The 23551-nt window shown below is 50.7% G+C and overlaps 1 protein-coding gene across 1 annotated transcript; it reads left to right on the top strand.

Annotated features, from left to right (window-relative positions):
- Positions 1-8938: 8938 nt before the first annotated feature.
- On the top strand, positions 8939-23268 carry LOC147097179 (ATP synthase F(0) complex subunit C3, mitochondrial-like). The gene is made up of 5 exons (XM_085973057.1): positions 8939-9031; positions 9263-9359; positions 20450-20527; positions 22015-22202; positions 22894-23268. Exons 2-5 carry the CDS (start codon positions 9318-9320, stop codon positions 23006-23008), a joined length of 423 nt encoding a protein of 140 aa, XP_085829183.1. The 5' UTR covers positions 8939-9031; positions 9263-9317; the 3' UTR covers positions 23009-23268.
- The last annotated feature ends 283 nt before the right edge of the window (positions 23269-23551 follow it).

Raw genomic sequence — 23551 nt, forward strand, 5'->3', positions numbered from 1 at the left:
GTGTGGTCTCACCAATACCTTGTACCACACTGGGAGCACTGTGTACAGTTCTGGTCACCATATTATAAAAAGGATATAGAGGCACTGGGGAGGGTGCGGAGAAGATTTACAAGGATGATAACCAGAAATGCGAGGGTGTACATATCAGGAAAGGATGAACAGGCTCTTGAAAAGAGAAGGCTGAGGGGTGACCTAGTAGAGGCCTTTAAAACTATGGAAGGTTTTGATAGAGTGGATACAGAGAGAGTGTTTCCACTTGTGGGGAAGAGCAGAACTAGAGGCCATCAATATATGGCATAGTGGTTAGCACTATTGCCTCACAGCGCCAGGGACCCGGGTTCGAATCCAGCCTCGGGCGACTGTCTGTGTGGAGTTTGCACATTCTCCCCGTGTTTGCGTGGGTTTCCTCCGGGTGCTCCGGTTTCCTCCCACAGTCCAAAGATGTGCGGGTTAGGTTGATTGGCTATGATAAATTGACCCTTAGTGTTAGGGGGATTAAATACGTGGGGTTACGGGGATAGGGTGGGATATGTGTTGGTGCAGGGGTTATGGGGATCGGGTGGGATATGTGTCAGTGCAGGCTCGATGGGCCGAAATGGCCTCTATCTGCACTGTGGGGTTTCTGTGATTCTGTGAAGATAGTCACCAAGAAATCCAATAGGGAATTCAGGAGAAACTTCTTTACCCAGAGAGTGGTGAGAATGTGGAACTCGCTGCCACAGCGAGTGGTTGAGGCGAATAGTATAGATGCTATTTAAGGGGAGGCTGGACAAGCATATGAGGGAGAAGGGAATAGAGGGTTACGCTGATAGAGTTAGATGAGGAAAGACAGGAGGAGGCTCGAGTGGAGCATAAACACCGGCATAGACTGGTTGGGCCGAATGGCCTGTTCCTGTGCTGTATATTCGATGTAATCCTGTTTATCGAGCTTCCCCTTAAATGTATCTAAGCAATTCACCTCAACCACTCACTATTAGTGACTGTCTTATATTGATGGCCCCTAGTTCTGTTCTTCCCCAACACAAGTGGAATCATCTTCTCTACGTCTACCCTATCGAGACCCCTTCATAATCCTAAAGACATCTATCAGGTCACCCCTCAGCCCTCTCTTTTCTAGAGAAATGAATATATAGAATACTAGCTGGGGGGAGCCCGGCTTTGCCAGGGCTGTTTTGGGCCGGGCAGTTTAAATCGAGTCCCAGGCTTTAGGGCCCTGTCTGTGTCCCTTTGTGAATCTGCTGCCGGGCAATATTTCTACCTTCTAATAGCTTGAAAGATGAAAGTGAAAGTACTTATAAAAGGTTTTTGGTAAATCTTATGTTATTTTTAAAAGAGAAACTAACTTTTTCAAAGCTGGATGATCAAAGGGCTTTCAGGCCCTGTCTCTCTCTCTCTCCCTGTGTGAATCTGCTGCCGGGCAACATTTCTACCTTTTAATACCTTGAAAGATGAAAGTGAAAGTACTTATAAAACATTTTTGGTAAATCTTATGTTATTTTTAAAAGAGATACTAACTTTCAAAGTAGTTTGAGCTGGAAGCTGAAGTCATGGCAGTGAAACAATGGCTGCCACATCCCCGAGATGAAAACGATTAGTCCCGCCCACACACACACACACACACCGATTGGCCAACCATCAGGGGACCGTACTGTAGGATTGGTCAATCGTGACGGCACAGGATTGGTCGAACCTTGACGTCAGTCAATCAATGCTAAGTAGCAGATAATGAGTTTAATTTTGAAGGTTTTTTGCATAAGGCGCGAACAATTTTCGTCCGACCGAAAAGTAAATATGCTTACCAGCGTCCCGGAAGCGTAAGCTTTCTTTGGAGGTAACGCGCGCGTAGGTACGCCGTATAACTTTCGAGCGCAGAGCCGGACAGACGCACACCCGAGGACAGACTGACAGACAGACAGAAGGACAGACAGATCGACCGCTTTATATATATATAGATAGATATAAAATGATTCTTCTTGGGCAGTCCCTGGGAACCGAGGATGACTCGCTTCCACATTAAAAATGAGTTCTCAGGTGACTGATGAGTCCAATGTAGGACCTACAGTCTCTTGTCACAGGTGGGGCAGACGGTGGTTGAAGGGGGCGGGTGGGTGGGGTGCTTGGGTTGATGTGCGCTGCCTGCGCTTGGCTTCCACTTGCTCCTGGCGAAGAGTCTCGAGGGTGTTCGGCGCCTTCCCGGATGCTTCTCCTCCACTTTGTGCGGTCTTGGGCCAGGGATTCCCAGGTGTCGATGGGGTATGTTGTACTTGTTCAAGGAGGCTTTGAGGGTGTCCTTGAAGCATTTCCTCTGCCCACCTGGGGCTTTCCTGTCGTGTCGGAGCTCCGAGTAGAGCGCTTGTTTCGGGAGTCTCGTATCGGGCATGCGGACAATGTGACCCGTCCATCGGAGCTGATCGAGCGTGGTCAAAGCTTCGATGCTGGGGATGTTGGCCTGAGCGAGAACACTGACATTGGTGCGCCTATCCTGCCAATGGATTTGCAGGATCTTGCGGAGGCAGCGTTGGTGGTACCTCTCCAGTGCTTTGAGGTGCCTGCTGTACATGGTCCATGTCTCTGAGTCATACATGAGGGCGGGTATCACCGCTGCTCTGTAGACCATGAGCTTAGTGCTGGGCTTGAGGTCCTGGTCTTCAAACACTCTCTTCCTCAGGCGACCGAAGGCTGCACTGGTACACTGAAGGCCGTGTTGGACTTCGTCATCGACGTCTGCCCTTGTTGACAGTAGGCTCCCGAGGTATGGAAAGTGGTAACACAGCAAGTTGTTATCACCATATCCTTCTATTCCTTTCCCCCTCGTGTGATTATCCAGCTTCCCCCTTAAATGCATCTGTGCTCTTCGCCTCAACCACTTCCTGTGGTAGCGAGTTCCACATTCTCACCACTCTCTGGGTAAAGAAGTTTCTCCTGAATTCCGTATTGGATTTATTAGTGACGATCTTATATTGATGGCCTCTAGTTCTGGTCTCCCCCACAAGTGGAAACAGCTTCTCTACGTCTACCCTATTGAAACCTCTTCATACTCTTAAGACCTCCATCAGGTCACCCCTCAGCCTTCGCTTTTCGAGAGAAAAGAGCCCCCAGCCTATTCAGTCTTTCCTGATAGTTATAAACCTCTCAGTTCTGGTGTCATCCTTGTCAATCTTTTTTGCACCTTCTCCAGTGCCTCTATATCCTTTTTATAATACGGAGACCAGAACTGTGCACAGTGCTTCAAGTGTGGTCTAACCAAGGTATATGGAGACCAGAACTGTGCACAGTGCTCCAAGTGTGGTCTAACCAAGGTATACGGAGACCAGAACTGTGCACAGTGCTCCAAGTGTGGTCTAACCAAGGTATATGGAGACCAGAACTGTGCACGGTGCTCCAAGTGTGGTCTAACCAAGGTATATGGAGACCAGAACTGTGCACAGTGCTCCAAGTGCGGTCTAACCAAGGTATACGGAGACCAGAACTGTGCACAGTGCTCCAAGTGTGGTCTAACCAAGGTATATGGAGACCAGAGCTGTGCACAGTGCTCCAAGTGTGGTCTAACCAAGGTATATGGAGACCAGAACTGTGCACAGTGCTCCAAGTGTGGTCTAACCAAGGTATATGGAGACCAGAACTGTGCACAGTGCTCCAAGTGTGGTCTAACCAAGGTATATGGAGACCAGAACTGTGCACAGTGCTCCAAGTGTGGTCTAACCAAGGTATATGGAGACCAGAACTGTGCATGGTGCTCAAAGTGTGGTCTAACCAAGGTATATGGAGACAAGAACTGTGCACAGTGCTCCAGTTGTGGTCTAACCAAGGTATATGGAGACCAGAACTGTGCACAGTGCTCCAAGTGTGGTCTAACCAAGGTATACGGAGGCCAGAACTGTGCACAGTGCTCCAAGTGTGGTCTAACCAAGGTATACGGAGACCTGAACTGTGCGCAGTGCTCCAAGTGCGGTCTAACCAAGGTATACGGAGACCAGAACTGTGCACAGTGCTCCAAGTGTGGTCTAAACAAGGTATGCAGAGACCAGAACTGTGCGCAGTGCTCCAAGTGTGGTCTAACCAAGGTATATGGAGACCGGAACTGTGCACAGTGCTCCAAGTGTGGTCTAACCAAGGTATATGGAGACCAGAACTGTGCACGGAGCTCCAAGTGTGGTCTAACCAAGGTATATGGAGACCAGAGCTGTGCACAGTGCTCCAAGTGTGGTCTAACCAAGGTATATGGAGACCAGAACTGTGCACAGTGCTCCAAGTGTGGTCTAACCAAGGTATACGGAGACCAGAACTGTGCACAGTGCTCCCAGTGTGGTCTAACCAAGGTATATGGAGACCAGAACTGTGCACGGTGCTCAAAGTGTTGTCTAACCAAGGTATATGGAGACCAGAACTGTGCACAGTGCTCCAAGTGTGGTCTAACCAAGGTATACGGAGACCAGAACTGTGCACAGTGCTCCAAGTGCGGTCTAACCAAGGTATACGGAGCCCAGAAGTGCTTTGAGGTGCCTGCTGATAGGGATGAGGTGGTGGGTAGTGTGATTTGGAAGCAATTGGGTTTTTCTGGATTGGCGAGCCGCGTTGGGTCTTCCTCCCTGTCCATCTTGCGGGTCCCCTGCTCGGAGTCACTGTCCTGCCACCCCCCACCATGGCATTGAGCAAGGAGACTCGGGCCGGGAATCTGCCCACTCTTAGAAATGACTGGCACCCCCGTAGGTCGAATGGGCCTCCTGAGCCACGTTAAATCGGGCCGTCGACAAACGCCCGAATTGTTGTCGTTCTCGTTTGCGCCACGATTCGCCGAGCCGGTCACGTAACGTTTCGGCCATTCGCTTGACGTCCCGGGGGTGGGTCTCAGCGACGGCCCATCATCTTTTCCGCACGGCAAGCTCCTCGGGAAAGAATGAAAGACTTGCATTTCTCCAGCGCCTTTCACGACCACCGGATGTCTCAAAGCGCTTCACAGCCAATGAAGTACTTTGTTTTTGAAGTGTAGTCACTGTTGTAATGTAGGAAACGCAGCAGCCAATTTGTGCACAGCAAGCTCCCACAAACAGCAATGTGAAAAATGAGCAGATCATCTGTTTTAGTGATGTTGGTTGAGGGATAAATATTGGCCCCAGGACACCGGGGAGAACTCGCCCCTGCTCTTCTTTGAAATAGTGGACTCGGGATCTTTTATGTCCTCAGTACCGCACCTCCGACAGTGCGGAGCTCCCTCAGTACTGCCCCTCCGACAGTGCGGAGCTCCCTCAGTACTGCCCCTCCGACAGTGCGGAGCTCCCTCAGTACTGCCCCTCCGACAGTGCGGAGCTCCCTCAGTACTGCCCCTCCGACAGTGCGGCGCTCCCTCAATACTGCCCCTCCGACAGTGCGGCGCTCCCTCAGTACTGCCCCTCCGACAGTGCGGAGCTCCCTCAGTACCGCCCCTCCGACAGTGCGGCGCTCCCTCAGTACTGCCCCTCCGACAGTGCGGCGCTCCCTCAGTACTGCCCCTCCGACAGTGCGGCGCTCCCTCAGTACCGCCCCTCCGACAGTGCGGCGCTCCCTCAGTACTGCCCCTCCGACAGTGAGGCGCTCCCTCAGTACTGCCCCTCCGACAGTGCGGCGCTCCCTCAGTACTGCCCCTCCAACAGTGCGGCGCTCCCTCAGTACCGCCCCTCCGACAGTGTGGCACTCCCTCGGTACTGCCCCTCCGACAGTGAGGCGCTCCCTCAGTACTGCCCCTCTGACAGTGCGGCGCTCCCTCAGTACTGCCCCTCTGACAGTGCGGCGCTCCCTCAGTACTGCCCCTCCGACAATGCGGCGCTCCCTCAGTACTGCCCCTCCGACAGTGCGGCGCTCCCTCAGTACTGCCCCTCCGACAGTGCGGCGCTCCCTCAGTACTGCCCCTCCGACAGTGCGGCGCTCCCTCAGTACTGCCCCTCCGACAATGCGGCGCTCCCTCAGCACTGCCCCTCTGACAGTGCGGCGCTCCCTCAGCACTGCCCCTCTGACAGTGCAAGTACTGAGGGGGCGCCGACCTGGATAATGGAGCTCACGTCACTGCAGTGGGACTACGCATGCTTACATGGCTCGGTGTCAATCTTTTTGGGCTAATTCAGGCTCCTCTGAATCACCTCAGGGACGTTTCACTGCATGAATTACGCTGTATAAATGCGGGTTGTTGCTGCACTGTATCTGCTGGGATATGATTCTTTACTGCGTGCGTGTGTGTGTTAATTGCAGAATAAAATAGATTTTAATTCCCCCCGAGACAACGGGAGATGTTCCCAGTAACTCTTCACCTTGTCTCTGCACTGGGACAGTTTTCAGTTTATTCCCGTGCAGAATTCAATATGCAATTTACTGCTTGTTCTATTGATTTGCAACATAAATCTAAAACAGGAGCAGGGGGTGGCCTGGCTGGCTTAAGGATAACAAAAAAGCCAATTACCTGTTTCTGGGAACACTCGCTTAGTATTTAATGAATTGTGTTATTTCCGTACAAATCTCGGATGTTTGTTTTTTTTCTCTCCGCTGTCTGGTTTCAAGACTTCAACCGAGAGCACGGAATCGATTTCCATCTCCCCTTCGCTGCATCCCCTCCAGAGATAGGGAGGGTTGTAGGGGGCTGGAGGAGGTTCCAGAGATAGGGAGGGTTATCCGGGGGTGCTGGAGGAGGTTACAGAGATAGGGAGGGTTGTAGGGGGCTGGAGGAGGTTACAGAGATAGGGAGGGTTGTAGGGGCTGGAGGAGGTTACAGAGATAGGGAGGGTTGTAGGGGGCTGGAGGAGGTTACAGAGATAGGGAGGGTTGTAGGGGGCTGGAGGAGGTTACAGAGATAGGGAGGGTGATAGGGGCTGGAGCAGGTAACAGAGCTAGGGAGGGTTGTAGGGGGCTGGAGGAGGTTACAGAGATAGGGAGGTTTGTAGGGGCTGGAGGAGGTTACAGAGATAGGGAGGGTTGTAGGGGGCTGGAGGAGGTTACAGGGATAGGGAGAGTTGTGGGGGCTGGAGGAGGTTACAGAGATAGGGAGGTGGTGGGGGCTGGAGGAGGTTACAGAGATAGGGAGGGTTGTAGGGGGCTGGAGGAGGTTACAGAGATAGGGAGGGTTCTAGGGGCTGGAGGAGGTTACAGAGATAGGGAGGGTTGTAGGGGGCTGGAGGATGTTACAGAGATAGGGAGGGTTGTAGGGGCTGGAGGAGGTTGCAGAGATAGGGAGTGTTGTCCAGGGGGCTGGAGGAGGTTACAGAGATAGGGAGGTTGTAGGGGGCTGGAGGAGGTTACAGAGATAGGGAGGGTTGTAGGGGCTGGAGGAGGTTACAGATAGGGAGGATTGTAGGGGCTGGAGGAGGTTACAGAGATAGGGAGGTTTGTAGGGGCTGGAGGAGGTTGCAGAGATAGGGAGTGTTGTCCAGGGGGCTGGAGGAGGTTACAGAGATAGGGAGGGTTGTAGGGGGCTGGAGGAGGTTACAGAGATAGGGAGAGTTGTGGGGGCTGGAGAAGGTTACAGAGATAGGGAGGTGGTGGGGGCTGGAGGAGGTTACAGAGATAGGGAGGGTTGTAGGGGCTGGAGGAGCTTACAGAGATAGGGAGGGTTGTAGGGGCTGGAGGAGGTTACAGAGATAGGGAGGTGGTGGGGGCTGGAGGAGGTTACAGAGATAGGGAGGGTTGTAGGGGCTGGAGGAGGTTACAGAGATAGGGAGGGTTGTAGGGGCTGGAGGAGGTTACAGAGATAGGGAGGTCATGGGGGCGAGGAGGCCACGGAGGGATTTGAACACATGGATGAGAATTTTAAATCGAGGCGTTGCTGGACTGGGAGCCAATGAGGGATCCATCCCTGGCTGTGCTGAATTAGCAGGTCTCAGTCAGGGTAGGTGATAACTGGATCTACAGGAACCGCTGGATTAGGAAATAATGGCGTTATTTTGACATGCGTCCTCCTCCTCCTCTAGCAGAAGTTAGCTGGCTTTGATGGGGATTTGAGGATGGGAACGGGTGACAGAGATAGAGAGACAAAAAATGGATGGTGCCTTTGAGAGAGGTAAAGAGAGAGTTAAAAAAACATTGTGTGAGAGAGAGGGAAAGGACGAGAAAGAAAAACAGTGTGAAAGAGACATTTAGAGAGAGAGAGACACAGAGAATGAAAAGAGTATATGCAAATTATACGAATGTATATTTATACACTCAGGGATATATCTGTTTATACACTGTATGAATAGATCTGCGTTTATGTGTTCAACCATAAATGTTTTTCGATGCTTTGGCAACATAAGATGTACCTTGTCATGCCAATAAAGCGAATTGAATTGAATTGAATTGAGAGAGAGACAGCGAGAGAGAGACAGAGAGACAGAGAGAGAGACAGACAGAGAGAGAGACAGAGAGAGAGAGATAGACAGAAGGAGAGAAATAAAGAGATGCTAAAATAGGACTGCACCTTTAAGAGGGAAACAGAAATGGAGAAAAGGATTTAGTGAAAAATTAGGATTGAACTTTTAAAAGAGTAAAGTGGAGAAAACAGGAGAAAGGGTTGAAGAAAATGGAGAAAAAAGTGGAAAAAACAGGGAAAAAGTAGAGAAAACAGGGAAAAAAAGTGGAGAAACCCAGGTAAAGAGTTGAAAGAACATGGAGGAGTGGAGAAATAAGGGGAAAAAGGCAGAGAAAACAGGACAAAGTGGAGAAAACAGGAGAAAAAGTGGAAAAAACAGGGAAAAAGTTGAGAAAAGTGGGAAAAAGTTGAGAAAACTGGGAAAAAGTTCAGAAAACAGGAGAAATAGTGGGAAAAAACAGGGGGAAAGGTGAAGAAAACAGGGAAAAAAGTGGAAAGAACAGGGAAAAAGTGGAACCAACGGAAAAAGGTGGAAAGAAAAAGGAAAAAAAGTGGAGAAAACAGTGAAAAAGTTGAGGAATCTACAGGGAGAACAAGTTGGAGTGAGAACTGGCCCTGCGCCTTTAAGAGGGATTTAGCGCCGCGGCCAAGTGAAAAATCCTTTAAGTGGCGGACTTGCGCATGCGCGGTCTCTCCCTCTCTTCGCTCCTCTTCCTGCCGCGGGTAAGTGTCATGGCGGTGATTGGGAGGGGGGAGCGACTGTAATCGGCCTCCATCCGCCTCTTTCACCCCTCCAGCCGGCCCCCGCTCCCGTCAAATCTCTTTGACGGGCGCCCTGGCCGGCATCTGGCGCGGCGATTGCGTGCTTTAAGTCCTTTTAATCGCCGATGAGCGGCCAATTTCTGCGAGTGTCGCTAACCCATCCTCCATTTTGTCTCTTTTTTTCCCTTCTAGGAAGTCTTATTTCGTTCACCCCCCCCCCTCTGCTTGCACCCGCTCTCTGGCAACCATGTACACCTGCGCCAAGTTCGTCTCCACGCCCGCCGCCTTGGTAAGAGAAGATGGGGGGAGTGTGAAAGTGGGCCAAGGAGAGGGAGAAGGAAGGAGGGAAGGAGAGGTGGGGGTGACCTCTGGCCAAGAACAAGGCCTCAATGCAAGGCAGGGAAAAGTGCATTTGCTGCATTGCAGTCAGTGGGGGAGAGGTTTTGCAATGAAATGCAGTTTGCAAACTGGTACATTTTAAAATCAGGTCAAATCTGCTAAATTTTTCTCACACACAAGAGTTGCTATTATTTCACCAAAGAATTGCCATTTTAAATTGTGCATAGGGAGAGATGCATTTGCTGCACTGCAGTCAGTGGGGGGGGGGGGGGGGGGGAGAGGTTTTGCAATTAAATGCAGTTTGCAAACTGATGCATTTAAAAAATCCGGTCAAATCTGCTAATTTTTCTCGCACGTGAGAGAGTTTCAATTTAAAATTGTGCAATTGCTCCAGTGAATCAGTGCAAGGCACAGAATACAAGGTATTGGTGAGACCGCACCTGGAATACTGCATACAGTTTTGGTGTCCATACTTAAGAAAAGACATACTTGCTCTCGAGTCAGTACAAAGAAGGTTCACTCGGCTAATCCCGGGGATGAGGGGATGGACATATGAGGAGAGGTTGAGTAGATTGGGACTCTACTCATTGGAGTTCAGAAGAATGAGAGGCGATCTTATTGAAACATATAAGATTGTGAAGGGGTTGGATCGGGTGGATGCGGGGAGGATGTTCCCGATGATGGGTGAAACTAGAACTAGGGGGCATAGTCTTAGAATAAGGGGCTGCTCTTTCAAAACTGAGATGAGGAGGAACTACTTCACTCAGAGGGTGGTAGGTCCATGGAATATGCTGCCCCAAAAAGCTGTAGAAGTTACATTATTACATAAATTTAAAACAGAAATAGACAGTTTCCTAGAAGTAAAGGGAATTAAGGGTTACGGGGAGCGGGCAGGAATTTGGATATGCGTCTAGATTCGGATCGGTCATGGCCCTGTGGGTAGCGGAGCAGGCCCAGGGGCCGTGTAGCCTGATCCTGCTCCTATTTCGTGTGTCTAATACTGTTAGATTCAGGAGATGGTTCTGTGATAGTGGATTGGCGGTTAGGATCAGATCAGCCGTGATCTTATTGAATGGCGGAGCAGGCTCGAGGGGCCGATTGGCCTACTCCTGCTCCTATTTCTTATGTTCTTATATGTAGATGCATTTGCTGCATTGCAGTCAGTGGGGGAGAGGTTTTGCAATTAAATGCAGTTTGCAAACTGGTGCATTTTAAAATCAGGTCAAATCTGCTAAATTTTTCACACACGAGTTGCAATTGTTTCACCAAAGAATTGCCATTTTAAATTGTGCATCATTTGCTGCATTGCAGTCAGGGGGGGGGGGGGAAGAGCTTTTGCAATTAAATGCAGTTTGCAAACTGATGCATTTTAAAAATCCGGTCAAATCTGCTAATTTTTCTCGCACACGAGAGTGTTTCAATTTAAAATTGTGCAATTGCTCCAGTGAATCAGTGCAAGGCACAGAAAAGTGCAACAAAAAATGCCGGGGGGGAAACTCAGCAGGCCAGGCAACATCCGTGGAGAGAGAATATACAGGTACACTATCCCTTTTCCGAAAGCCTTGGGACCAGCTGAGTTTCGGTTTTCGGAATTTTTCGGATTTCAGATGGTATTATAAGACTGGGAAATTTGTATTTAATATAAATGTTAAAAGTTCAGGCTACCGGTCGGGGGTCGGGTCGGGTGTGGTGGGGGGGGGGGGGGAGAAAAGAATATCGGGCGGGTCGGGGGAGAAAAGAATATCGGACGGGTCGCTGCAGCTATCGGACCGGCCGCTGTATTGTTGGGTTCACTCAATTCAATTCAATTCAAATCGCTTTATTGGCATGACAAGGTACATCTTATGTTGCCAAAGCATCGAAAAACATTCATGGTTGAACACATAAATACAGATCTATCCATACAGTGTATAAACAGATATATCCCTGAGTGTATAAATATACATTCATACATAATTTGTGTATACTCTTTTCTTATATTTAGTGGTTGTCCCTCTGTTTATGGCAAGCTGTAACATAGTGTGCCGCTAAGGTTACACAATTTCTCTCTTCCCCTAGTAGGTATGGGAGTTTTTGGTCGTCATTCAAATTTCTGAATTCCGGGCATATTTTTGTGACTTTTGGGTAGAAATTCTCCCTTATGCCCTGATATTTTCTACAAGCTGTGAGGAAGTGCATCTCTGTCTCCACCACTCCCTGACTGCAGTGAGAGCATATCCTGTCCTCTCTTGGCAGCCGGGTCTGCCTGTGTCTACCTTTTTTCGATCGCCAGGCTTATGTTCACTAAGTCTGTACATTGTCATGGTTTTTCTCAGTTTGCTATCCTTTACCATGGTCAGGTAATCAGCCATGTTGTATTGTCTGTTTAGGGCCAAGTAGCAATTGAGTTTGTTTTGGGTTTTTGTTGTTTCTGCCCAATATGACGGATATTTTTCCTTTTGCCCGGTACCTCCTTCACACTGCCCGGCTAGGCCTGCAATCTCCTACCCAGGTGGGAACTCTGTGACCCTCTGCCCTGCTCAGCGTAAGTCGTGCGCCACTCTGGTCATGTCGTGCGCGCGACTTACGCTGAACGAAAAAACTTTCGGTTTTTAGAGGTTTCCGGTTTTCGGGAGTTCGGATAAAGGATAGTCTACCTGTAGAGTCAACGTTTCGGGTGGAAACCCTTTTTCAGAACTGAGAGAAAAAGGGCAGGAAATGAAACAAAAGGCAGTTTAGGGGCTGGGAAATGGGGGAGGCGATGTAAGAAGAGACATTAAGAGATATTCAAGGCGAGATGAGATGGTAAAAGGACAGGTAAAGAAACAAACTGGCTCTAGATGAAGTGTAAAAATGTGCTGGCAGAGTGAAAGATAGCTGTCGTGGGAGAGAGGTTGGAAAAAAAAGGGAAAAGGCACAACCCTAAAGTGTAGATTAAAAATATAAAAATACGATGGGGGCCGAGGTTATGATCTGAAGTTGTTGCACTCGATATTGAGCCCTGAAGACTGTAAAGTGCCTAATCGGAAGATGAGGTGCTGTTCCTCGAGACCGGCTAAGTGAGTGGGCAGAGATTTGGCAGATGCAATATAATGTTGGAAAGTGTGAGGTTGTGCACTTTGGCAGAAAAAATCAAAGAGCAAGTGATTATCTAAATGGAGAGAAACTGCAAAGTGCTACAGTACAAAGGGATCTGGGGATCCTGGTGCATGAAACACAGAAGGTTAATATGCAGGTGCAGCAGGTGATCAGGAAGGCCAATGGAATCTTGGCTTTTATTGCAGGGGGGATGGAGTATAAAAGCAGGGACGTCTTGCTGCAGTTATACAGGGTATTGGTGAGGCCACACCTGGAATACTGCGTGCAGTTTTGGTTTCCATATTTAAGAAAAGATATACTTGCTCTCGAGGCGGTTCAGAGAAGGTTCACTCGGTTGATTCCGGAGATGAGGGGGTTGACGTATGAGGAAAGGTTGAGTAGGTTGGGACTCTACTCATTGGAGTTCAGAAGAATGAGAGGCGATCTTATCGAAACATATAAGATTGTGAGGGGGCTTGATCGGGTGGATGCGGGGAGGATGTTTCCACTGATGGGTGAGACTAGAACTAGGGGGCATAATCTAAGAATAAGGGGCTGCCCTTTCAAAACTGAGATGAGGAGAAACTTCTTCACTCGGAGGGTGGTGAATCTGTGGAATTTGCTACCCCAGAGAGCTGTGGAAGCTGCGACATTAAATACATTTAAAATGGAGATAGACAGTTTCCTAGCAGATAAGGGAATTAGGGGTTACGGGGAGAGGGCAGGGAAGTGGACGTGAGTCTAGATTCAGATCAGCCATGATCCGATTGAATGGCGGAGCAAGCCCAAGGGGCCGTATGGCCTACTCCTGCTCCTACTTCTTATGTTCTTACGCTGGGTTTCCGTGGAACAATGCAAGAGGCCAAGGACGGTGAGGTCCGAGTGGGGAATGGGGCGGTGAATTAAAATGACAGGCGACCGGAAGCTCGGGGTCCCCCTTACGGACTGAACGGAGGTGTTCCGCAAAGCGGTCGCCCAATCTGCGTTTGGTCTCCCCAATGTAGAGGAGACCACATCGTGAGCAGCGAATACAGTAATACAGGTAGACTATCCTTTACCCGAAAACCTCGGGACCAGCCGTGTTTCGGTTTTCGGAAAATTTAGGATTTCGGAAGGTATTTTATAAGACTGGGAAATTTGTCGGGGGTGGGTCGGCGGGGGTCAGGGTCGGCGCGGGGGTCGGCGGTGGGGGTCGGGGTCGTGCGCATGACTTACGCTGACCCTCTGCTCAGCGTAAGTCGTGCGCCACTCTGGTCATGTCATGCGCACGACTTACGCTGAACGAAAAAACCTTCGGTTTTTAGAGGGTTTCGGTTTTCGGAAGTTCGGATAAAAGGTAGTCTACCTGTACTTGATTGCAAGGGAAAAATGCATTTACTGCATCGCAGTCAGGGCTGGGGGAGTCAAAAAAAATGCAGTTTGCAAACTGGCACCCTGATGCATTTTAAAATCAGGTCATTCACTCAATTCAAATCTGCAGTTTTTGCACTAGAGAGGGTGCAAAGGAGATTTACGAGGATGTTGCCTGGGCTGGGGAATTTTAGCTAATGAGGAAAGATTGGATAAGGCTGGGGTTGTTTTCTTTGGAACAGAGGAGGCTGAGGGGGAGATTTAATTGAGGTGTATAAAATTATGAGGGGCCTCGACAGAGTGGACAGGAAGGACCGATTTCCCCTTAGCAGAGAGGTCAATAACCAGGGGGGCACAGATTTAAAGTAATTGGTGGAAGGTTTAGAGGGGATTTGAGGGGATTTTTTTCACCCAGAGGGTGGTGGGGGTCTGGAACGCACTGCCTGAAAGGGTGGGAGAGGCAGAGACCCTCATCGCATTTAAACAGTACTTGGATAAGCACTCGAAGTGCCGTAACCTACAGGGCTACGGACCGAGAGCGGGATTAGGCTGGAGAGCTCTTTGTCGGCCGGCACGGACACGATGGGACGAATGGCCTCCTTCCGTACTGTAAATTTCTGTGATTCTAGTGAAAAGTGCATTTGCAGTCGGGGCGATTGAATAAAATGTAGTTTGCAAATTGGCATTGTGTTAAAGGATTGCAATTCAAATATACAAATGCTCTGATAATGCAGAAAGAGGTGCATTTGCTCCATTGCAATTGGGGGGGGGGGGCGGGGGGTGTTGAATAAAATGCAGTTTGCAAACTGGCTCCTGGTGCGTTTTTAAAATCTATTCAAATCTGCGATTTTTCACAAAAGAATCGCGTTTTGTTTTTAACAAGAGAATTACAATTTAAAATTTGTGCAGTTTATCCAGTGGATCATTGCGGGGAGAGATTGCTTTGCAGTCAAGATAATAAGTTTAAGTGCAGCTGCCATTATATAGGGTCCTGGTGAGACCACACCTGGAGTACTGTGCACAGCTTTGGTCTCCTTACCTAAGGAAGGGTGTTCTTGCCATAGAGGGAGTGTAGCAAAGGTTCACGAGATTGATTCCTGGGATGGGGGGGATTGAGTCGATTGGGCTTATACTCGCTGGAGTTTAGAAGAATGAGAGGGGATCTCATTGACACTTATAAAATTCTAACAGGACTAGACAGACTAGATGCAGGAAGGATGTTCCCGATGGTCGGGGAGTCCAGAACCAGGGGTCACAGTCTAAGGATAAGGGGTAAGCCATTTAGGACTGAGATGAGGAGGAATTTCTTCACCCAGAGAGTGGTGAACCTGTGGAATTCTCTACCACAGAAGGCAGTGGAGGACAATTCATTAAATATATTCAAGAAAGAGTTAGTTATATTTCTTACGGCTAAAGGGATATGGGGAGAAGGCAGGGACAGGGTACTGAATTTGGATGATCAGCCATTATCGCATTGAATGGCCTCGAGGGGCCGAATGGCCTACTCCTGCTCCTATCTTCTATGTATCTATGTTTTTTTATGTGAGCTCATTGAAACATACAAAATTCTTACAGGGCTTGACAGGGTAGATGCTGGGAGGATGTTTCCCCCCTGGCTGGAGAGTCTAGAACCAGGGGTCACAGTCTCAGGATAAGGGGTCGGCCATTTAGGACTGAGATGAGGAGGAATTTCTTCACTTAGAGGGCGGTGAATCTTTGGAATTCTCTGCCCCAGAGGGCTGTGGAGGCTCACAGTCGTTGAGTATATTCAAGGCTGAGCTCGATAGATTTTTGGACTCGAGGGGACATGGGGATCGGGCGGGAGAGTGGAGTCAAGGTCGATGATGAGCTATGATCTTACTGAATGGCGGAGCAGGCTCGAGGGGCCGAATGGCCCACTCCTGCTCCTAATTCTTGTGTTCTTAAAATCAATTCAAATGTGCAATTTTTTTTTACGGCACAATTGCAATTTATAATTGTGCGATTGCTCTATTGAATCGATGCAGGTTGCAAACTGGCTCATGGTGTGTTTTTTAAACCAGTTCAAGTTGTTACTGACAGAGTTGCAGTTTAAAGTTGTGCCATTTAGTGAATCGATGCTTGGCGAGATGGATCTTTCTGCCACGCAGTCACTGGATTGAAGTTATCAAATAATAATCATCATAATCAACTTTATTGTCATTGTTAGTGCACAAGTGCAGTACAACGAAATGTAGGCTTGCGGCTCCCGAGAGTGTACATTTAGATCAAGACATTTAAACATTCAACATTCATTTGGCTTGTAAAGTGCATTGGCAGATGTGCAGGATTTAGAGTTTATTTGTGGAGTTCAGTAGGATGACAGCCCTGGGAAAGAAGCTGTTCCTAAATCTGGTCGTTCGGGTGCGAATGCATCTGTAGCGTCTCCCAGATGGCAGGAGGGCGAACAGACTGTGGCTGGGGGTGGGTAGGGTCTTTGATGGTCCGTGACCTCCGTAAACAGCGTTTCTGGTGTATGTGTTCTATGGTCGTTTGAAAGCTGGCATCCACTTGGTTTAAAACCTGCAACTCGAGTCTCCCAGTTTTTATTTTTTAAATTTTAAAATGTCCAATTTTGCTGGGGTGGCCATGTAACCAGGGGAAGTTTAAAAAAAAAAAAATTAATGCAGATTGCAAACTGTTGCATTTGTCGGTGTGATCGATCCATGTAACTTTTGTTCATTTTTAACTCTGTGCTTAATTCAGTTTTCATGCAGTGAATCAAAGGAGGGGGAATTTCCTTTGGGATGCGGGCATCGCTGGCATTTATTGCCCATCGCTAGTCGCCCCTTGAGAAGGTGGTGGTGAGCCGCCGCCTTGAAACGCTGCAGTCCCGTGTGGTGAAGGTGCTCCCACAGTGCTGTTAGGGAGGGAGTTCCAGGATTTTGACCCAGCGACGATGACGGAACGGCCGATATATTTCCAAGTCAGGATGGGGTGTGTGTGTGACTCGGAGGTGGAACTTGGAGGTGGCGGTGTTCCCGCCCGCCTGCTGCCCTTGTCCTTCTAGGTGGAAGAGGTCGCGGGTTTGGGAAGTGCTGCCGAAGAAGCCTTGGCGATTTGCTGCAGTGCATCTTGTAGATGGTACACACTGCAGCCACGGTGCGTCGGTGGTGGAGGGATACAGGAGTGTGAGAGAGAGGGTTTAGAGGGACCTCCCCAGATACAGAAGTGTGAGAGAGGGGTTAGAGAGACCTCCCCAGATACAGGAGTGTGAGAGAGAGGGGTTAGAGGGACCTCCCCAGATACAGGAGTGTGAGAGAGGGGTTAGAGGGACCTCCCCAGATACAGGAGTGTGAGAGAGAGGGGTTAGAGGGACCTCCCCAGATACAGGAGTGAGAGAGAGAGGGGTTAGAGGGACCTCCCCAGATACAGGAGTGTGTGTGAGGGGTTAGAGAGACCTCACCAGATACAGGAGTGTGTGAGAGGGGTTAGAGCGACCTCCCCAGATACAGGAGTGTGTGAGAGGGGTTAGAGAGACCTCACCAGATACAGGAGTGTGAGAGAGAGGGGTTAGAGAGACCTCACCAGATACAGGAGTGTGAGAGAGAGGGGCGAAAGGGACCTCCCCAGATACAGGAGTGTGAGAGAGAGGGGTTAGAGAGACCTCACCAGATACAGGAGTGTGAGAGAGAGGGGTTAGAGCGACCTCCCCAGATACAGGAGTGTGTGAGAGGGGTTAGAGAGACCTCCCCAGATACAGGAGTGTGAGAGAGAGGGGTTAGAGAGACCTCACCAGATACAGGAGTGTGAGAGAGAGGGGCGAGAGGGACCTCCCCAGATACAGGAGTGTATGAGAGGGGTTAGAGGGACCTCCCCAGATACAGGAGTGTGTGAGAGAGGGGTTAGAGCGACCTCCCCAGATACAGGAGTGAGAGAGGGGTTAGAGAGACCTCCCCAGATACAGGAGTGTGAATGAGAGGGGTTGGAGCGAGCTCCCCAGATGCAGGAGTGTGAGAGAGGGGTTAGAGGGACCTCCCCAGATACAGGAGTGAGAGAGAGGGGTTAGAGAGACCTCCCCAGATACAGGAGTGTGAATGAGAGGGGTTGGAGCGACCTCCCCAGATACAGGAGTGTGTGAGAGGGGTTAGAGAGACCTCACCAGATACAGGAGTGTGAGAGAGAGGGGCGAGAGGGACCTCCCCAGATACAGGAGTGTGTGAGAGAGGAGTTAGAGGGACCTCCCCAGATACAGGAGTGTATGAGAGGGGTTAGAGGGACCTCCCCAGATACAGGAGTGTATGAGAGGGGTTAGAGGGACCTCCCCAGATACAGGAGTGTGTGAGAGAGGGGTTAGAGCGACCTCCCCAGATACAGGAGTGAGAGAGGGGTTAGAGAGACCTCCCCAGATACAGGAGTGTGAATGAGAGGGGTTGGAGCGACCTCCCCAGATACAGGAGTGTGTGAGAGAGAGGTTAGAGGGACCTCCCCAGATACAGGAGTGAGAGAGGGTTTAGAGAGACCTCCCCAGATACAGGAGTGTGAATGAGAGGGGTTGGAGCGAGCTCCCCAGATGCAGGAGTGTGTGAGAGAGAGGTTAGAGGGACCTCCCCAGATACAGGAGTGAGAGAGGGTTTAGAGAGACCTCCCCAGATACAGGAGTGTGAATGAGAGGGGTTGGAGCGAGCTCCCCAGATGCAGGAGTGTGAGAGAGGGGTCAGAGCGACCTCCTGTAACATGCGTTGTTCCTTCCTGATCGCATCAATTCCCCTCCTTAATGTAAAAGAGAGACTCTAATTTCTCCAGCGCCTTTCACCACCTCAGTACGTCCCAAACCCATTTACGTCAATGAAGTACTCGTGAGTACGGGAGTAAAGAAGTCTTACTCCAATTATATAGGGCCTTGGTGCGACGGGTTGGACAGATGGGCAGAACAGTGGCAAATGGAATTTAACCCTGAAAAGTGTGAGGTGATGCATTTTGGGAGGACTCACAAGGCAAGGGAATACACAATGAATGGTAGGACCCTAGGAAGGACAGAGGAACCTTGGTGTGCATGTACATAGATCCCTGAAGGCAGCAGGACCGGCAGATAAGGTGGTTAAGAAGGCATATGGGATACTTGCCTTCATTAGCCGAGGCATAGAATATAAGAGCAGGGAGGTTATGATGGAGCTGTACAAAACGCTGTTTAGGCCACAGCTGGAATACTGTGTGCAGTTCTGGTCGCCACACTATAGGAAGGATGTGATTGCATTGGAGAGGGTGCAGAGGAGATTCACCAGGATGTTACCTGGGATGGAGCGCTTCAGCTATGAAGAGAGACTGGACAGGTTGGGGTTGTTTTCCTTGGAGCAGAGAAGGCTGAGGGGGGACCTGATTGAGGTGTACAAAATTATGAGGGGCATAGATAGGGTAGATAGAAAGGAACTTTTCCCCTTCGTGGAGGGATCAATAACCAGGGGGGCATAGTTTCAAGGTAAGGGGCAGGAGGTTTAGAGGGGATTTGAGGAAAAACTTTTTCACCCAGAGGGTGGTTGGAATCTGGAACTCACTGCCTGAAAGGGTGGTAGAGGCAGGAACCCTCACAACATTCAAGAAGCATTTAGGTGAGCACTTGAAACGCCATAGCATACAAGGCTATGGACCAAGTGCTGGAAAATGGGATTAGAATAGACAGGGCTTGATGGCCGGCGCGGACACGATGGGCCGAAGGGCCTCTTTCTGTGCTGTATAACTGAGTTGGTACACACGCTGCAGCCACGGTGGTGGAGGGAGTGAATGTTTAAGGTGGTGGATGGGGTGCCAATCAAGCGGGCTGCTTTGTTTTGGATGGTGTCGAGCTTCTTGAGTGTTGTTGGAGCTGCACTCATCCAGGCAAGTGGAGAGTATTCCATCACACTCCTTGTCTTAAAAATGTGTTTTTTGCATCTATTAACTGCTCTGTTGCTGTGTTTTTTTTTAAAGCAGTGCGTTCAACCGGATTGTCTCAAAATTAAACAAAGTCCAAGGCTGGGGGCGGTAACATGCAAATAACTGAGAATACAACCCAATGCAGCTGTTTAAAAGGGGAGATATGTTCGGAAGAGAATGTATTTGTGCAGCCACTGAACTTGTCGGAGGGGCAGTACTGAGGGAGCCCCTCCGACAGCGCGGCGTTCCCTCAGCACCGCCCCTCCGACAGCGCGGCGCTCCCTCAGTACTGCTCCTCCGACAGCGCGGCGCTCCCTCCGCGCCGCCCCTCCGACAGCGCGGCGCTCCCTCCGCGCCGCCCCTCCGACAGCGCGGCGCTCCCTCCGCGCCGCCCCTCCGACAGCGCGGCGCTCCCTCCGCGCCGCCCCTCCGACAGAGTCAGCCTGGATTACGGGGTTTAAATCTCTGAAGTGGGGACTCGCGCACACACAACCTTCTGACTCAGCGAGCGAGCGCGCGCTGCCCACTGAGCCACGGGCTAACAGTTCCGCAGGAGCACCTTCACCGCACCGGACTGCAGCCATTCAAGAAGGCGGCTCACCACCACCTTCTCGAGGTGTGGCGGGGGGGACGGGTGAGGTGAGACCCACTGAGATGCGTCCTTTGGGCATGTGTCGGGTCCCTGACTCCGGTCGAAAGCGTGCGGCTTTAAGTGTCGCCGATTTACCTGACGTGTTGTTTTTTGCGTGTGTTGTATTGCAGGTCCGTTCTAGTTCGAGATTGCTGTACCGACCAGTCTCGGCATCGGCCCTAAGCAGACCAGAGTCCGGGCTGCAGCAGGTGGGTCTGGAGTCGTCTCATCTTGTTTTAAGATTGTTTTTTAAAGAAAAAAAACTGCCCCATTCAATTTAAGACCAGTTCGGATTCCCTTGTTTAGAGGGTTGGGAAACTCTAGTACGATTTGGACAGGTTGGGCGATTGGGCAGATGCAGTATAATGTAGATAAATGCGAGGTTATCCACTTCGGTGGCAAAAAACAGGAAGACAGATAATTATCTGAACGGCAATAGATTGGGAAAAGGGGAAGTGCAACGAGACCTGGGTGTCCTTGTGCACCAGCCGCTGAAGGTAAGCATGCAGCTGCAGCAGGCGGTTAAGAAGGCAAATGGTATGTTGGTCTTTGTAGCGAGAGGGTTCGAGTACAGGAGCATGGATGTCTTGCTGCAGTTGTACAGGGCCTTGGTGAGACCACACCTTGAGTATTGTGTGCAGTTTTGGTCGCCTTATCTGAGGAAGGATGTTCTTGCCATGCAGGGAGTGCAGCGAAGATTCACCAGACTGATACCTGGGATGGCAGGAATGACATATGAGGAGAGATTGGGTCGATTGGGCTTATATTCGCTGGAGTTTAGAAGAATAAGAGGGGATTTCATTGAAACTTATAAAATTCTAACAGGACTAGACAGACTAGATGCAGGAAGGATGTTCCCGATGGCGGGGGAGTCCAGAACCAGGGGTCACAGTCTAAGGATAAGGGGTAAGCCATTTAGGACAGAGAGGAGGAGGAATTTCTTCACCCAGAGAGTGGTGAACCTGTGGAATTCTCTACCACAGAAGGCAGTTGAAGCCAATTCATTAAATATATTCAAGAAGGAGTTGGATATATTTCTTACGGCTAAAGGGATCAAGGGATATGGGGAGAAAGCAGGGACAGGGTACTGAATTTGGCTGATCAGCCATGATCTCATTAAATGGTGGAGCAGGCTCGAGGGGCCGAATGGCCAACTCCTGTTCCTAATGTAACAGGCTCGACGGGGGCTGAATGGCCTCCTCCTGTTCCTAATGTAATCGGCTCGAGGGGCTGAATGGCCTCCTCCTGTTCCTAATGTAATCGGCTCGAGGGGCTGAATGGGTTCCTCCCTCGAAGGCATCGGGACAACACGGTCGACGGTATCTCCTCCGAACTGGTCTAGCTTTTGAAAGGGTGGGCTGGGGAACAAATCTGGCTTGACGCTGGGTTAATGGGCGGTCGGTTAGTTAGAGACATGTTGTGGGAGTGTTGGCGATGTTTCCCCTGCCGTTACTGAGGTCTGAGGGAGCCTCGTCCGGGAGCCCCTCGGTGTCGACAAGGAAAAACCTCGGGGCGGGGCGGGGGGTAGTTTGGCTTTTTTTAACGAGAGTTAGGACATCCAGAATGTGCTCTAGTATCTAAAGTGGATTTCCCTCCTTCTCCATGCCCTACGTTTCTCTCTCCCTCCCTCTCCCCTTCCCTCCCTCTCTCTCTCTCTCTGCCTCCCTCTCTCCCCCTCTGTCTCCCTCTCTCCCAGAATGCTCCGGCAGGGACCGCCACGGCCCTCCTCCCGGTGACGCGCCGGGAGTTCCAGACGAGCGCACTGAGCCGAGATATCGACACGGCGGCCAAGTTCATCGGGGCCGGGGCAGCCACAGTGGGAGTGGCCGGCTCAGGGGCCGGTATCGGAACTGTGTTCGGCAGCCTCATCATCGGTTACGCCAGGTGAGGGAGCGCCGCACTGTCGGTGGGGCAGTACTGAGGGAGCGCCGAACTGTCGGAGGGGCGGTATTGAGGGAGCGCAGCACTGTCGGAGGGGCAGTACTGAGGGAGAGCCGCACTGTAGGAGGGCAGTACTGAGGGTGGGCCGCACTGTCGGAGGGGCAGTACTGAGGGAGCGTCGCACTGTCGGAGGGGCGGTACTGAGGGAGTGTCGGAGGGGCGGTACTGATGGAGTGTCGCACTGTCGGAGGGAAGGTACTGTGGGAGCGCCGCACTGTCGGAGGGGCAGTACTGGGGGAGCGCCGCACTGTCGGAGGGGCAGTACTGAGGGAGCGCCGCACTGTCGGTGGGGCAGTACTGAGGGAGCGCCGCACTGCCGGAGGGGCGGTACTGAGGGAGCGCCGCACTGTCGGTGGGGCAGTACTGCGGGAGCATCGCACTGTCGGAGGGGCGATACTGAGGGAGTGCCGCACTGTCGGAGGGAAGGTACTGAGGGGGCGCCGCATTGTCGGAGGGGCGGTACTGAGGGAGCGCTGCACTGTTGAAGGGGGCAGTACTGAGGGAGCGTCGCACTGTCGGAGGGGCGGTACTGAGGGTGAGCCGCACTGAGTTCTGGTGTGTGTGTATAACTGCTATATATTTAGTACTGTGTTGCCGTATTTAATGTCCCCTCCTCTCTCTCTGTCTCCTGCAGGAACCCCTCACTGAAGCAACAGTTATTCTCCTACGCGATCTTGGGCTTCGCGCTCTCTGAGGCGATGGGGCTGTTCTGCTTGATGGTGGCGTTCCTCATCCTCTTTGCCATGTGAGGAGAGGGATGGGGCGGCTCGCTGGTTCGCCCCCCTCTCCCCGTCGATCAGTGTGTACCTCCTGTGTCTGTCCTGACCTGGTCCCGTGGCTGGAACCCCACAGGGCGTTGACCCGAGCTGGGGAGGGTGCTCTGCACTGGTGTCTAGAATCTAAATGTATATTCACCGAAGGGTGTGGGTTGGGTGGGGGGGAGAGAATAGGAAACGGGGGAAAAAGAAACAATTATGGAGAGATATTCAATAAATCATACTTTAAATAAGCCAGTGTTGTTTCTGCTCCTGTTAAGGCTGAGAATATAAATAGAATCGTTGAATGATACAGCGCAAGAGGAGGCCGTTCAGCCCATCATTGAATCTGCTCCCACTGCCCTTTCAGGCAGCGCATTCCAGATCACCACAACTCGCTGCGTAAAAAACATTCTCCTCATCTCCCCCTCTGGTTCTTTTACCGATTACCTTCAATCTGTGTCCTCTGGTTACCGACCCTCCTGCCACTGGAAACACTTTCTCCCTCTCTGCTCGTATCGAAACCCCTTGCAATTT

Source organism: Somniosus microcephalus, chromosome 33, assembly GCF_052327205.1.
Source record: "Somniosus microcephalus isolate GS21.2 chromosome 33, FLI_Smic_1.0, whole genome shotgun sequence".
Classification (NCBI taxonomy): domain Eukaryota; kingdom Metazoa; phylum Chordata; class Chondrichthyes; order Squaliformes; family Somniosidae; genus Somniosus; species Somniosus microcephalus.

Excerpts from the sequence above, each read along its gene's own strand:
- LOC147097179 (XM_085973057.1), top strand. The coding sequence starts at position 9,318 with ATGTACACCTGCGCCAAGTTCGTCTCCACGCCCGCCGCCTTG. Across the intron at positions 9,360-20,449 it reads TCTCCACGCCCGCCGCCTTG|GTCCGTTCTAGTTCGAGATT; the intron begins GTAAGAGAAGAT and ends GTTGTATTGCAG. Across the intron at positions 20,528-22,014 it reads CAGAGTCCGGGCTGCAGCAG|AATGCTCCGGCAGGGACCGC; the intron begins GTGGGTCTGGAG and ends CCTCTCTCCCAG.